The 16,761-nt window shown below is 34.1% G+C and overlaps 1 protein-coding gene across 1 annotated transcript in view; it reads left to right on the top strand.

Moving 5' to 3' along the window:
• Positions 1–674: 674 nt before the first annotated feature.
• LOC134276904 (focadhesin-like) overlaps positions 675–16,761 on the top strand; it is a gene marked incomplete at its 3' end in the record, with an annotated part of 28,343 nt that continues 12,256 nt past the window's right edge. The window contains exons 1-4 of the mRNA XM_062759182.1: positions 675–812; positions 4,467–4,730; positions 10,297–10,401; positions 11,871–12,097. Coding sequence (XP_062615166.1) covers positions 675–812; positions 4,467–4,730; positions 10,297–10,401; positions 11,871–12,097 — 734 coding nt within the window. The remainder of the gene's footprint in view (positions 813–4,466; positions 4,731–10,296; positions 10,402–11,870; positions 12,098–16,761) is intronic.

The following is a 16,761-nucleotide window of genomic DNA, read 5'->3' as shown; positions in this document are numbered from 1 at the left end:
TAAGATTGAACAAAAAATCTTAAGATTAATTATTATAACCTTAATATACTAAGATCAAACCAGAAATGTGTTCTTAATGAAAGTTTCTCATCTTCAAGGTGACCTTTTAGTTTATTATTTTCAAAGTGGATATTTAAGGAATCACTGTCTAGTTAGGAGAGTATGCCAGGGACACCAACAATAGTGGGAAACATGGGATAATTTGCATAATGGGCAAAGACAGTGATTCCTTATATTTCCATTTTTACGTAAAATAACAATCTTAAAATAAATTGAAATACCGTCTAATTTAGTAGATTTGAAATGCACAAGGTCCCATGATGTCAAATTTTACTATAAAAAAATAGTCCCATAAAAACACGAAACAAATTTATTGATTATTTAGGTACTGTAGTCAAATATCAATATTTACAAAATAAACGACAAAAGAATTTCAAATTATGATCAAAGCAATCTTGTTAACTTTAATTATATATGTGACCTAGATTTAAGTTGTCGGAACCACGAACACGTGTATAGGCCCTATGTCACTTCTCCGCCACCATATATTGAATGCAATGCAGTTGATGAAATCGGAGTTGGTCAGCATGGTCTGGAAACAGATTTATGTGGATGTTAAAATAGCAGAGGAAGTTGCGTTGCTTAAGAAGTCGAATGGTAATGACTGAGGGATGATGTCTGTATCAGATGATGGAGAGAAGATCTATGTGGCAATGCCGATTTCCCCACGTGGTTCAGATGGGCTGTTTACCACGTTTACGGAAGTGGTGTTCTCGGTCTCGCGAGACTTCGGTGAAAGTGGACAGCGCTGCGCTAGTGACTTACTTTTGATCCGAAGATGATTCATTATTTATTTTGTTTGTTAAAAGATATATCATATCTAATTACTTAGTAAACAATTAAAAAAACATCTATTTTTCTTTAGTGTATTTATACGCCAGTGATATATACATGCAGGTTGACATTTGACCTTTCAGTAGTAGTTCAATAGAGAAATACATACCACAGGTATTAGCATGAAATTAACAAGATTCACTTTCGTAGTGTTTATCATAGGGAAAATAACTGGAAATGGAAATATTAATATTTAATAATTATGTCAGTTGGAAATCATATCTTGGCCAAGATTTATTTGCTCATTAACATTTTTTTTTCCCACATTCATTAACATGTCTTAATATTCAATGACTGACCTAATTTAAAAAAAAAAAACTTAATAACTTTTCAATGGGAAAAAATAGGGCATTCATGCATATTTCACACACATGTGAATTGCCTTTGACCAGACCTTTCTGTATACATTATGATTTTTGTTTTTTGACACGTCATCATGACCTTGAAGTTAAACCTACTTTTTCAAAATTTTAACATTGTTTGTAACTTTGAATGAGATTAGACAGGCCTTCCATACATTTACACATGCATCATTTTAAGGTCTTTTGACCTTGACCTAGAACTTTGACCTTTTTTTCGAAAGTTAACTTTGACTATCTTTAGCATCAGAATAGAAAGGTTTTTTTTTTATTAGCTCTTCTGAGCCAAAGGCTCAAAGAGCTAATGCTATGGCCATTTGTGCGGTGTGCGGTGTGCGTTAACTTTTTAGAATATGGGCCATAACTCAAGAACCCCTTGGCCAATCAGTGTCAAATTTGTCACAGGGTATCCTTGGCCCAAGGGCTACCATTTGTACTAAAATAAGGGTTGGGACCCTAAAACAAGGGGAGATAATCAGGAAAACACAACCAAAAGTACTGGTTGCTAAAAAATCTTCTTCTCCAGAACCACCAGGCAGATTTTCACCAAACTTACATACAAGGATCAGGACATGTTGAAGATTAAAAATTGTTCAAGGCATGACCCTGGGGCAAAGGGCGTGGTCTCAAGGTCACTTCAAAGTTGACCTAATTTTACAATTAATAAAAATGTTTATATTTTGCTAACTATAAGGACTAGGATCATCAAATCTTGTAAGTTGATGCATCTTAGGACTTTACATCATGTTAACTCAAAAGTAGGTCACGGTGACCTACTTTTTTAATTTTGCGGGCATTTGTTTTCAAATTGATTTAAAGGCATATTTTGAACACTTTAAGGCCTATGATCATCAAACTTTGTCAGTTGATGCATCTTGGGTCCTTGAACAACGTCAACTTAAAAGTAGGTCACCATGACCTACTTTTTGAACTTTATGACCTATCCTTTTTAAAACATTTAATCCCATTATTTCAGACACTAAGAGGGTTAGAATCATCAAATCTTGTAAGTTGCTGCATCTTGGGACCTTAAAACATATTTAAGAAAAAGTAGGTCACTGTGACCTACTTTTAGAATTTTGCAGGCATTTGTTTTCAAATTGTTTATGAGGCATATTTTGATTACCTTCAGACCTATGATCATCAAACTTGGTCAGCAGATGCATCTTGGGACTCTAAAAAACGTCAACCAAAATGTAGGTCACAGTGACCTACTTTCGACATTTTATGGCTATATTTAAGTATCTTAGGTATTTATTGGCTTAGAATCATCAAACTTTGTCAGTTGATGCATCTTGGGTTTTCGGAGAGTGACGATCAAAACTTAGGTCACGGTGACCTACTTTCGACATTTTATGGCTATATTTATGTATCTCTGGTACTCATGGGTTTAGAATCATCAAACTTTGTCAGTTGATGCATCTTGGGTTTTCGGAGAGTGACGACCAAAAAGTAGGTCATGGTGACCTACTTTCGACATTTTATGGCTATATTTATGTATCTCTGGTACTTATAGGTTTAGAATCATCAAACTTTGTTAGTTGATGCCTCTTGGGTTTTCAGAGAATGTCGACCAAAAAGTAGGTCATGGTGACCTACTTTTGAATATCTCAGGTATTTATTGGCTTAGAATTATCAATCTTGGTCAGCAGATGCATCGTGGGACTCTGAAAAATGTTGACTAAAATGTAGGTCACGATGACCTACTTTTGACATTTTATGGCTATATTTATGTATCTCTGGTACTTATGGGTTTAGAATCATCAAACTTTGTCAGTTGATGCATCTTGGGTTTTCGGAGAATGACGACCAAAAATTAGGTCACGATGACCTACTTTCGACATTTTATGGCTATATTTAAGTATCTTAGGTACTTATTGGCTTAGAATCATCAAACTTAGTGAGTTGATGCATCTAGGGTTTTCGGAGAGTGAAGACCAAAAAGTAGATCATGGTGACCTACTTTTGATATTTTATGGCTATATTTATGTATCTCTGGTACTTATAGGTTTAGAATCATCAAACTTTGTTAGTTGATGCCTCTTGGGTTTTCAGAGAATGTCGACCAAAAAGTAGGTCATGGTGACCTACTTTTGAATATCTCAGGTATTTATTGGCTTAGAATTATCAAACTTGGTCAGCAGATGCATCTTGGGACTCTGAAAAATGTTGACTAAAATGTAGGTCACGATGACCTACTTTTGACATTTTATGGCTATATTTAAGTATCTTAGGTATTTATTGGCTAAGAATTATCAAACTTTGTCAGTTGATTCATTTTTGGTTTTCCAAGAATGTAAACCAAACCGTAGGTCAAGGTGACCTACTTTTGAATATCTCAAATACTTAATTGCTTAGAATCTTCAATCTTAGTTTGTCTATTAATGCATCTTGAGTCCTCAGAAAACTTCAATCTTAAAGTAGGTCACAGTGACATACTCATGGTTTTTTATAGCTTTATTAAAATATCTTCAGTCCTATTGGCTAAGAATTATGAAACTTTGTCAGTTGATGCAACTTGGGTCTTAGGATACTTAGGGTTAGAGGCTTCAAATACAAGTGATAGGTTGTACAATTTATCAGAAGAGCGATTCAAGGCCCTTGGGCCTCTTGTTTTTATCTCTACTGGTCAGAGACCAGAAGAACTCATGTAATAGTAAGGTGTCCTTTGTCCACTTATCTATCTGTCCATTTGTCTGCAAGTAATTTTTCAAAATGCTACTCCTGTAGTTTTGGTCCAATTTCAATATAATTTGGCATACAAGTAGACTACACAAAGAGACATATAATAGTTTTTGATTTTAATGAACAGTGTTACTGTGGTTGCTTAAAATAGAAAATTCTTTGAAATACTATCAAAATGCTTCTCCTCCTGCAAGTTTTATGCTCTTTTCCAGTAAATTCTCACCATGAGTGTCACATGTACATAAAGCAGGTATTTTGACTGTTGATATATGCTTGGTATTTTCATCCCAAAGTCATGATAACTTTGTTAAGGAAACATAAAAGCTGGGTTCCAAAGGGTTGGAAGTGATATTTCTTCCACATTATATTTTTTTGAATTTTTTTTTGTTCAATGACTGTCTTATAGAGAAATGATTAATTGTTATTAGAAGATAGAGATCATGTTTTCATTATTGTTTATCTACTTTTCTACATTTTGTGACTTTTTTTTTTATTAAGGAAGATAAGCGTTCCTTTTTTTCTTTGTAGAAGACATCTCAGTTTACCCCACACCTGACATCCTTCACCTTTCTGAATGATAATTTTTCGTTTCTGGCTCGAGTATTGGAAAAGGGGGAGGACTTTCCCCGACTGTGGCTCCAGAACTTGGTCAATTCTGTCTCCAGACTGAAGCTTGTGCCAGTCCAGTTGTCCATCACTGTATCTGCTCTCTTTGTGTTGTCACCAGGGAAACCCTGGGCTGACCAATCACTGAAGGCCTTACAAGCAATCTCCAAGGCTGATCATAAACAGGTACCATTCTAAGGTCCCAAAATGTTACTTTGGTTTATTTCAAAGTTATCCTGTCTGTTTGTCTGTCTGTCAGGTTTATGATCTTAACCTGAATGAATTTTTAGAGAGGAAATAATAGAAGGGGGTAAGGATGATTGTAGCTGTGAGTGTAATGGGCAGCTGTACTTATAAATCTCTGTCTGACATTATTTGGGAAAAGAAATTATAAAACATGTGAAGCACCTGTACTTGTACTTCATTCCAAGATGAACATGTTCTGAAGAACATAATGGGCTGCAGTGAATATTATGGCTCTGTACATGGGCCTCTTGTTAGAAGAGATGACAGTCCTCATATGCATTAGGTTGTTGGTCTAAGACAAAAAACAGAAAGGGCATCTGCTCCATCAATTACTTTGTTTACTTGTTTACTGCTGTAAAAGTTTTTTGTTTTTATATAAATAGGATGGGCTCTTTTTGTATTGGAGTTGCATTCTCAAGCCAAATGTAAAAAACTCAATTAGACTGTGTAAAGGAAGTGGGGATAATTAGTTTATACTTCTAATACTATTGAGAGTGGGGATAGTTAGTTTATGCGCGGTACAGTTAAGGTGCGCAATGGAAATATCGACTAGATTTTGTATTTAAAAGTGTATTCGTAATCGGGATGGCGATTATTTTTAGTACATTATTTATATCGGATAGTTGTAATTATGATTAATAACTACATATCGCGGACGATTATATTTTATATTTAGAAAAGTCACATGATGCGACAGTCACGCGATTTTAGCACATTGACTTGAATTATTGATGTTACATATAAATATCACTAGTGCAAGGGCATAACCAAGTTAAATTTCCAAGTTTAGTATATAAATATTTTCAACACGCATTGTAGTTTCTGAAAAGTGCTGCGATCCTGTTTAAATTCTGCAATTTCATTGTTAAAATTATACTTGTATGACCGAATGCTATATTTTTTGCTGGTCAGTGGCATAAAATATTGATATAATAAATTTGTTTTTAAGATTTCATCAGGATCGCAGCACTTTTCAGATACCTTAATAGTTCTATAGTTGAAATGTAAAAGCTTACTTTGATCCATAGAGTGTATGCCCTTGCACTAGATCGATTTAAATAAGAACCCTCTCATTGTCCTCCGGTGTACTTGCATACAAATATACGGCAGTGTCAATTAAATACGTAATGTACAGAAAATATATTAATAAAATAGTGAAGAAGACATTAAATTCAAGTCATTGGCCCATAGAATATCTGTAAATAATATTTTATTTGATTAAAGAATACATATTTTGTCGAGAAAATTTTACTTGATCTGTCTCTCACTGCATACAAACTACGTCACGTTGTAAGAAATGACGTCATATTGACAATTGTATTGCGATCAGTGACTTGTTTATAACTTGTTATGTGGGATTTAACTATGGACAAAACAACACGCTGTAGTAATTTTTTATCTAGTTTGATGATTTGTTATTGGTTTAATTAGCAGATAAACTCATTTTGTGGTATTTTAAAGAAATGTTGTATGACGTATATTGTGTATGATGTCATAGTCAAGTTTTCCTGTACAAATTAGGCTCCGCCTCCTTTTTGTAACCTTAACTGTGCTGCGTACTTATACTCAGTCTAATACAATTGAGAGTGCATGGGGATAGTTAGTTTATACTTATACTCAGTCTAATACAATTGAGAGTGGGGATAGTTAGTTTATACTTCTAATACAGTTGAGAGTGGGGATAGTTAGTTTATACTTATACTCAGTCTAATACAGTTGAGAGTGGGGATAGTTAGTTTATACTTATACTCAGTCTAATACAATTGGGAGTGGGGATAGTTAGTTTATACTTATACTCAGTCTAACACAATTGAGAGTGGGGATAGTTAGTTTATAAGTCTCTTATTCTTAGACTCATACAATTGAGAATGGGGACACTACCATTTATGTTTTTCTGTCTTTAAATATGAAATTTGAACGAGATCATAAAAACACTGATTCTACAACAGCTTTAAATTCCTGGATAAACTAGGCTTAATTTCGGGGACCTATAAATTCTAGATTGCCTCTTGTTCTCTACAGGCCTCCAGTTATTGGACAGGATAATTTACAGTGTTGATTTACCTCGAATAGAACACCAGAAATTGTTTTTCTTACATCCTGTAAATTATTGTCAGCTTCTGTATGATAGGGAAATTAAAACACAAGACTTTATAGACACAAGGGTTAGATAGTGGAGGGGTTTTATTGCTATGCTGGCTGATTAAATTCTGTATTATTGGAATCCAATCCCAGTCCTATTTTCAATTTTGTCTTGTTTATACCTCCTACCCAATTAAGATTCTATACAATAAAAAAAAACATTGTTAATTTCTATCTGTTATCCCCCCTCACAACAGAGTGGGAAAGGATGTATTGTTATAATAAACAAGCTTGTGTTTGTGATGGGGAAGGGGGGGGGGGTAAAGTTTTTCCATTTGTGTTTAACAGAACTGTCATAATTTTTACCAGAATGGATGGCAAATGCTTCCTTGATTTAAATAGATATATTTTAATTTTGTCATCTTTTTTTGGATCTTCACATATTCAAATCAATGAAACCATAGAAAGAAAATGAATGAGGGGATAATAAATCATAACCTACAGTATTTTGCTTTTTCTAAGTTTAGATATTGAGTTGTGTACAACTGGGTTTGAGATTTTGGTCAGCATCATTCACTACAGCTACATATATCTATATATAAGCTTGAATTATATCTACCTACAGTGAAGTTACAACTTAACAGATTTACGATTCCATACTGGGTATTTATTCTCAGTTATTTCCAAGCATAAATATTTACTTATCATAGGCACTAGTACAATCAATATATTCAGCTTGAATGACCTATATGACAGTGAATCTTCCATTTCCTGTTTTTTGAGTTCTGGGTATGTTTTGGGTGAAAGGTACATGTTCTTGAAGTGATCGACCTATATACTTTGGGATAGGCAACTCCTTCAGCTCCATCTTTATTTACCTAAAACATCACGCACAACACTACAAGTTTTTTCAAACTAAGTTTATATAATGTAATCTGTTCCTTTTGTATATTGTAATGTATTTTAAAAAACTTAATTTAAAGCATACATTATAATTTAAATACTAATCACACAAACACCAATATTGGCAAATTCTTGAAAATACAGCCGATCACGGATCAGAAACATGTTGATTTTGAAATAAATGCTCTTATTACTAAGATAAGGTAATTATAAACAGTTTTTATAAGAAATCTTTAATTTTCTGATAGATAAATTAAGATTTTGATCTGAAATATTTTATAGCATTAGAGATATATTTAATTAAAATTGACTTAAGAAATCTCGCAACTTACGACATATCACAAAACTTGTGAGAGTTGCCTATCCCTATACTAAGTAAAAATATAGGTTCCTGATCCATGGCAGCATTAGGTTGGAATTGCATTAAAAGCTAGTGGTTTGGATGTCTAGCAGACAAACTTTATAACTGTATAATTATTTTTAGAACTGAGTATTTTTAGCTCACCTCAACGAAGTTGGGGGAGCTTATGTAATACCCTCGGTGTCGGCGTCGGTGTCGGTGTCGGCATCCCAGGTTAAGTTTTTTGGAGCAGTTTTCTTTTTAAGTACTTCTGTGTCCTATGTTGATTAGACATGCATGGAAGATGCTTCTAGTGTGTTTCATTGTACCAGTCAAAGTTTCAGATGCTGCAATTTCAGCAAAGGAATGACCAGATTAATGTTTTTGGAGCAGGTTAACATTTTTGGTGTAGGTCTCATTTCCAAGGAAGTATAAGCCCTACGTTGACCAAACTTGCATGGATGATACATCTAAGGATGCATACTACCAGGCTTGCTTCGGATGCTGAATCTGACCTACATTTTCCAGTTGAGTGAACAGGTTAATCTTTTTGGTGCAGTTTTCATTTCCAAGTAACTATAAGCCCTTTGTTGACCAAACTTGCATGGATGATATATCAAAGGATGCATACTACCAGGCTTGCTTCGGATGCTGAATCTGACCTACATTTTCCGGTTGAGTGAACAGGTTAATGTTTTTGGTGCAGGTCTCATTTCCAAGTAACTATAAGTCCTATGTTGACCAAACTTGCATGGATGATACATCTAAGGATGCACACTACCAGGCTTGCTTCGGATGCTGAATCTGACCTACATTTTCTGGTTGAGTGAACAGGTTAAAGTTTTTGGTGCAGGTTTCATTTCCAAGATACTATATGAGCCCTATAATGACCAAACTTGCATGGATGGTACATCTTAGTATGCATGCTACCAGACTTGCTTTGGATGCTGAATCTAACCTACATTTTCCGGATGAGTGAACAGGTTAAATTTTTAGTGCAGTTTTCATTTCCAAGTTACAATGAGCCCTGTAATGACCAAACTTGCATGGATGATACATCTTAGGATGCATACTACCAGACTTGCTTCGGATGCTGAATCTGACCTACATTTTCCAGATGAGTGAACAGGTTAAAGTTTTTGATGCAGGATTCATTTCCAAGTTTATACTATGAGCCCTATGTTGACCAAACTTGCATGGATGGTACATCTAAGGATGCATACTACCAGGCTTGTTTCGGATGCTGAATCTGACCTACATTTATTCTGGATGAGTGAAAAGGTTAAATTTTTATGAAGGTTTCATTTCTAAGTAACTATTAGCCCTGTGTTGTGCAGACTCGCATGGATGATACATCTTAGGATGCACACTAATGGACTTGCTCCGGATGCTGAATTCGAGATACATTTTCCAGATAATGGACCAGGTAAAAGTTATGGGTGCAGGTCTATTACCAAGAAACTATAAGGCTTATATAAACCAAACTAGCCCAAATGATACATCAAGGGATGAAAACTCTCAAGCTTGCTTCAGATGCTGGATTTTGATCACATTTCGTGATGAAGAACTAGTTTGAAGTTTTTATATAGGTCTATTCCAAAGTATGAGATCAAAATTGCATAAATTTTGCATTTTTGGATGTACACTTTTTATTGGGTAATTGTGTGACTTTGCCTTTCTTAAAGACAACATTCGTTGAGGTGAGCTCTGTAATCTCTGATTACCTATGTTTTATTATCATTGAAACTTAAATTAACATAAGACATATAAAGATACATTTTAGCATATTTTAGTGAGTCTGTTGAGGAGTTTCTGCATGCTGCTCAGTTGACATTTAAGGTCCCTTGGTCTCTGGAATTCTAGGACTGATATGTGCATTTCTGAAATAAGTAGCTACGTGGGAGATAAAAAGATTGACGTGTACTTTACATCTCCCACATGTTTGGCATACAAGGCAAAGTCTTCTAATTCAAGCCTGGAAAATCATGAAAATATATTTTTATTAAATGTTATGATTGTTAATTGAAACATGCAACCCTGGAAAGTTTAAGTTCATGATACAAAGAAATATTGGTTAAGAAATATTAAGGTGGTAAACATAATCCTTTTATATATAGGAACAACTGACCTCAAAAAAGTTCATTTTGAAAGATGTTTTACAAAATTATTTTTTTTACATAGGCATGCTACTTTTTACCCCTGTACATCTACCAACTGAACAAGTACATCCACCCAGAGTACAAGCTCAGCATCATGAAGGCTGTCCCTAGCGTAGCGCAACACAAGGTAAAGATTAAAGTACAAAGCATTCTACTGCACATGTATCTCAATACAAGGTAAAGATTAAGTCAATTAAAGTACAAAGCATTCTACTGTACATGTAGCTCAACACAGGGTAAAGATTAAATCAAAGTACAAAGCATTCTACTGTACATGTAGCTCAACACATGGTAATGAAAAATGAAACAGTCAAATGACAAAGGTAAAAGTCAAAGTACTAGCAAAGTTTAAAGTTTATTTATGTAGCTCATCACAAGGTGATGTTAAAGTACAAACTCTGTATTCTACTGAATTTATAAGCCCATGATGATGTAGAGCTTTATTTCATCAGTACTTCAGTGCCTGGAAAAGTCAAGTCAATGGCCCCACTATTCATAAAATTATGGAACCATTTTGAAATTTTAGTAAATTACTAACTGCAGTTTAATTGTGTGAAATGACAGTAGAAAATCTCTTCAATTTTTTTATCACATGTAACTTAAATTCACTTCAGTACATATACAAAGTTTAGGGAAAAACATCTCATCTGGGTATTTTTTAGGGACCATATCAAAATACCAGGGGACATTCTGAAATATATCTATATCATAGTGTGATTTTACAATAATGCATATACTGTAGATCACTTAATTCTCGCGTCACCTTATTTTCGCATCTATATTGCGTTGAGTCTTTATTAGCGAGACAAAAGTTTCACGAATTGTGGTCATTGCACTATATATTCTTAAGGAATTTTATAATACGCTTGAATGAAATTTTCGCAAGCATACCGTCTCGCATAATTACGCGAAAATAAAGTTCTCGCGAATAAATAGTGATTTACAGTGCATATATCTCTGACAACAAAATTTAGGAAAATAAAACAAAAAATGTGATAGGATTTGACAAATTATTTGATGGAGATTGATGAAAGTAATTTCTTTATTTCAAGTTTCATTAACTTCAAAAAAGTCATCATCTTACATGGGAAGTTCATGTGTATTCAGAATAATTTAATTTTATTAAACAATTTAAAAAAAAAAAATCAGTTTAGTGATCAAGGGCCAGGCCAAGTTAAATAGACTTTGTTGCAATGGAACTTTATGGTAAGAAGCAGTTGTTATCCATTATTTTCTACGTGTGTGACTTTTTGTAAAGCTGATCAGTTGTCCAGAATATTAATGGGAGGGAAAGTGTGGTTCCTTGCCAGTGGATGTCAATATGTTTGCCTGTGGTTCTGATTTTACTGTATATCACAGATTCCTTCTAGCTTCCATGAAGTTTACTAAAAGCACTAAGAAACTAGAAATTTGTGCTCTCTCACATTTTGAAGGGAGTAGGCATTGAAAAGTGCACATTTAATGCATTGCCCTCATATTTTGACAGCACACAGGGCATTGCATGACCCCTTCCCAGGGTCTGGTATTCTGTCATCCTGTTTGTTTCACAATAGGTATTGACTTACATGTCATGTGAATTTTGATGTATTTTGACAGTTCAGTATCCCTCCTGTCTTAAGGACCATACAAACTTTCGGATCCACTCCTCGTTTGAAGGCTCTGTCCATACAGTTGCTGGTGGACCTCTGGAAGCTACAAGACAGGTGCTTCCCGTACCTTCTGAAGGCCATTTCGGAGCCAGCGGAAGCCATACTGACTAAGGAAGGGGTGGACGAAGTGAAGCTGGCAAAAGCCAAGGCCATTAGGGATGTCTGCCTACTCAGGTGATGGTTGTAGAATTTATAAGTGACTGATAAAAGAAACAAAATGTATATACCCAATCTTAAGTTTCCATATTCTGTTGGTTATAAAAAGTTTGGCATCGTGTTCAGACCTGTCCTTCTGTCTGTTTAGCTATCTGTCTGTCTGTGTAGCACCTTTTCCTTATCCAGCTTATAATAAATGAGGCTATGGATCCAAACATTGTTAATCTTCAAATGGCACCACTTTTTATAGACTGAGTTAACTAAATTTCATTAGATATCTAATGCATCAATACAAAGGAAAATAATATATATATATGTTAGGGATGTCAAATCGGTCAATATTTGTTAATCGGTTACTCGGACGTTTTTCCGATCGAGAACCCGGGTACTCGGTAAAATTGTAAATATATGTACATGTCTCTTAATTTTCTTAAACACAGTTAAGCTGTGTTAACCCCAAATGCTGTTTTTATTAGTTTTTAGTGCATGTTTTAAAACATCGAGTTCTACGAAAATGATTCATTGTACTTAATTTATTTATTTTAAAAAATACACACACGAAAGACATATATTTGATACACAAATAATTACAAATGATTTATATTTTTTGTTTGGGACGACGCTTTAATCAATCTGCTACGCCTCTATGTAATGATCACACTAACGAAACAGAAGGAACGGACATTGATGGGATCGCTTGTCTTGTATTATTGTTGTTTACCCCATATACACTAAATTTACTCCGTCTACCTGACTTTAAGCATTTTTCTTCAATTACATGTATTCCCAAAATATTTCTTTACATTTTTAAGTCGGTAGCGGCATACCTACGCATGTCAGATTTCGGTACCGTTTACCAAATAATTTAAAAAGAATTTAAAGATAACAGAACAGACTTAAACGACCCTCAATGAAAACAAATCATTGAAGCCATCCAAAAATTAAGGACCTCAAAAGGTAGAAAAGCAGGTAATTGGTCAATAATTACTGTATACAAACCCACGGGTCTTTTAAAGGTGTAGGCGACGGTACTCTAATTATTATATGCACATTTCAGTTAATATTTGATTAAGTTTTTTGATAAATATTTGTACTTTTGAATAAGAAAAAAACCCACATCCGAGTAACCGAGTACCAGATTTAGTATTCGATACTCGGACGTTCGATCGAGTACCCGGTTAACCGGGTACTCGTTGACATCCCTAATATATGTATTTAAATATATAAAGAATTATTGTTGTTTTCATTTTGCTAAGATTTCAGTATAATTTTGACTTTGCATGTCGGAATGTTTTGACATCAAAGTTACTAATGAATATTCATGAAGGAATAGTTCTATGCAGTAGCTCTGATTTTGCAGGGAGTAGTCCTCAAATGAAGGAAGTAAAATCTTCTCAGGGAGATAGACAGATTTATGGTATTAATTTTATAGAGTAATAGCAATAGAGGTATAATAAGTCCTGTTTTGTTACATAAACAACATGAAAATGATTGGAATTTGATATTTTTGTCTCAATTGATTTCTTTTCAAAGAAACGGAGAAAAAATCTCATTTATCACCACACTATTATGAGTGTATTTGCTTGATTTGTGACATTAGGATAGAAACAGCGTTAAGCAGTGTTTGACCTTGACAGAGATTGTCATTATTGGCCACTCTTAATCTGAGCAGGCTCTGACCTCTTGTTTTCTGTGGGATCGCGGAGGGCACAGCAGAGGAGGATTTAGACCTGCTGTTCCGAGTCCAATTTCTCAAATATAAAGCACAATATCAATGAAGACCCAGTCATTTTATCACCAAGATTACAGACGATGTATTTCAGTGCACAAGACAGTCATTTACATCTGTGCACTGTAAATCTTGATGACTCCTGGTCACAGGGTGATTTTATTAATATTGCTGGACGTATTACTTTTGATGATAGCTTGATATCCCTAGATCAGAGTTGTTATGGCATGTAATGTCGTCTCTACGGTAATCAATCTGTACATTCATTTCACTTGATAGTTCACTCCATGGATTAAAAATTGAACTAAAATGGTCTTAGTTGGGGGAAAACATTGCATTGAAATTTTTCATTGAAAAACTGCTGTCATTTTTAAAAAAAAAAAAAAAAGAGAATCTGTAATTTGCAAAGAACATGATTTTTTTTTGGTGACATAATGATACCATAGCAACTTTTAAAAGAACATAATGGCATAATTAAAAAAAAAAGGATTGGGACAGTTGTTGTCAACTGAACCGATTTACATAGGATAAAGATACAGGTAACTCTTGATCGCTCGAACTTCGATCTCTCGAAGTTCTTGATTGCTCGAAGTGAGTCTTCGGTCCCGTATTGTTCCCCTATATAACTAAGCAAATTTACTCTTGATTTCTCGAACTCTCGATCTCTCGAAACCCTTGATCCCTCGAAGTCAAAATGTAGTCCCGCTATGCATATTCTCTTGAAATTTACCTTCGATACCTTTAAGTGGCTATGTATATACAAAATTACATAATTAGCAACTTTACCTGGGCATTTAATGGCCCCAGGCAGAAGACGCGGGTCTCGTGTAACGGGATGATTATTCAGGTGACACTTATACTGCAAGGTGATAATTGAATTATAATTAATCTTATGTTGCCTAGATGCTATTAATATAATTATCATTGACTTTATTACGATATTACCATAACATGCTGAGTTTGGACTTTCAGTAAGGCGTGGCATTCTCGACGTTACCTAATTAGCTTCTGAAATTTACACAGCTTCCCTTCACTGTTGAAATATACATATGATAGAAATGCGGCTGAATGTCAACTGGTGTAGTAAATAGCCAATTAAAAGTTCTCTCACGGCACAGAGGTGGGGCATAAGTCGTCTCATCTTTATCAACAACAATTTTAAGTTCCTGATGTTATTAATTTCGTAACCAATGACAATCTACTAGTATTCGCTATTACGTAGCGCTGAGAAAGTCACGCCTACTGAAAGTCCAAAGTAAGGGTAAAATCGTCCTAATTTAGAAATGCAGTGTCACTGAGAAATTGTAATTGCAGATTACAAGACGATCGAAACACTTAATAAATTAAAATTTTTATTTCGAATCAGTGTCAAATTTTAACGAAATATGAAAATTCAGAAACAGCCTCAATGTCAATATGACAACTGTTGTTGGACAAATACTTACAGAACTTCGTTCAATTCACATGTTTGGAAAAGTCACAGTATGCTATGTACCACACGACACTGTAAATTGTGTAACAAATGCATAGTATGATACCCATATTATAAAGAATAAATAAATAAACATGAACTGATGATGTACATTTTTTGCTTTACTCAGTTTAACAAATATTCATCTAAAATAAGAAAACATATTGTTGTTTTATAAAAACCACATGTAAAAGGTTAGCACTGCATGAAAATCATTACATCCAGTAAGACTAATTTTAAAACCTGTCAAATAAACCCGGAAAATTCCGGACTCTTGAAAACTTGAACTCTTGATCTCTTGAAGTTTTTCCTCAGTCCCGCGGACTTCAAGGTATCAAGAGTTACCTGTAAGTTGTTGAATGGTAATGGTTGAAATTGTATTTTCTTGATTTATTTATTTTTTATACAACAAAACATTTGTTATCTCGTTCAAGTTCCTTCATTTAGTTAAGGAGCATAAGGTTTTTGAAAAACTTTTATATTAACTATAATATCTGTGTGGTTGACTTGCTACAAGGGCTTTCATATTTCAGAGGTGTATTTCTAATGACAAAACCAATTTTTAAAACTCTTGACATTGAAAGTTGATTTGTATTTGAGACACTGTAACCTTCATAAAGAGCTGCTGTGGGGTGATGCATCAGTGTAATAATGCATGTGATACATGATCCAAGAAACATGCCATTTTTAAATTATTATCTGTCCTGTTTATTAACATCTCCACAGAAAGGTCCATGTGTGTGGTCGTAAAAATGAAGGAAGATAATAGCTAGTGTACATAATCCTATAATGATATATCATTTGATACTAAGCAGGTAGCATTGATTGTCTTTGAGTTTTAAAAGCGTAGTTCTCTTGTTCTGTAGAACCTATACAATTGAGATGATTTTGAAAAAGTAACAATTTGGTGGATTCATTTAAAAAATCTTCTTCTCAAGAAGCACTTGGCTAGATACTCATTATAACATTTTTGGTACCTATCTCTTATTTGCGACTCCCTCTATACCACAGAATAAATTTTATAAAGACTTTCCTAGATTTTTTTAATTAATAATAATAATAATAATAATAATAATAAAACTTTATTTAAAGAAGGTAACCTGGTTAGTGCATGCACTATTCTTCCCCAGGGCCCTCTATACATCAATTACAAAAAGATACAAGATACAATTCATCATATATAATAGGAAATACAATCACAAATTATGAATACAGTGTCCATGTACACAAATATGACAATACAGAAATATGACGATCATAAACATATGCTCAAATAATTGAGTGACGGCTGATAATGTAATTTTCTACATTACGTTTAAATGCTTGTAAAGATTGAGAGAGTCTAATGTATTGTGGAAGTTTATTCCATAGATGTACACCTGAGTACTGAAAAGAGGTCTTGAATAAGTTTGTATGAAATTTTGGTAATTTAAGATCGTAATTAGTTTCAGATCGCAGGTTATAGGAAGTTGAAGAATGAAA

Source organism: Saccostrea cucullata, unplaced genomic scaffold, assembly GCF_032062105.1.
Source record: "Saccostrea cucullata isolate Sc308-1 unplaced genomic scaffold, CSIRO_AGI_Scuc_v1 ctg7020, whole genome shotgun sequence".
Classification (NCBI taxonomy): Eukaryota; Metazoa; Mollusca; class Bivalvia; order Ostreida; family Ostreidae; genus Saccostrea; species Saccostrea cuccullata.
Note: the sequence above shows the minus strand (reverse complement) of the source record. Positions and strands in the feature narration are given on the sequence as shown.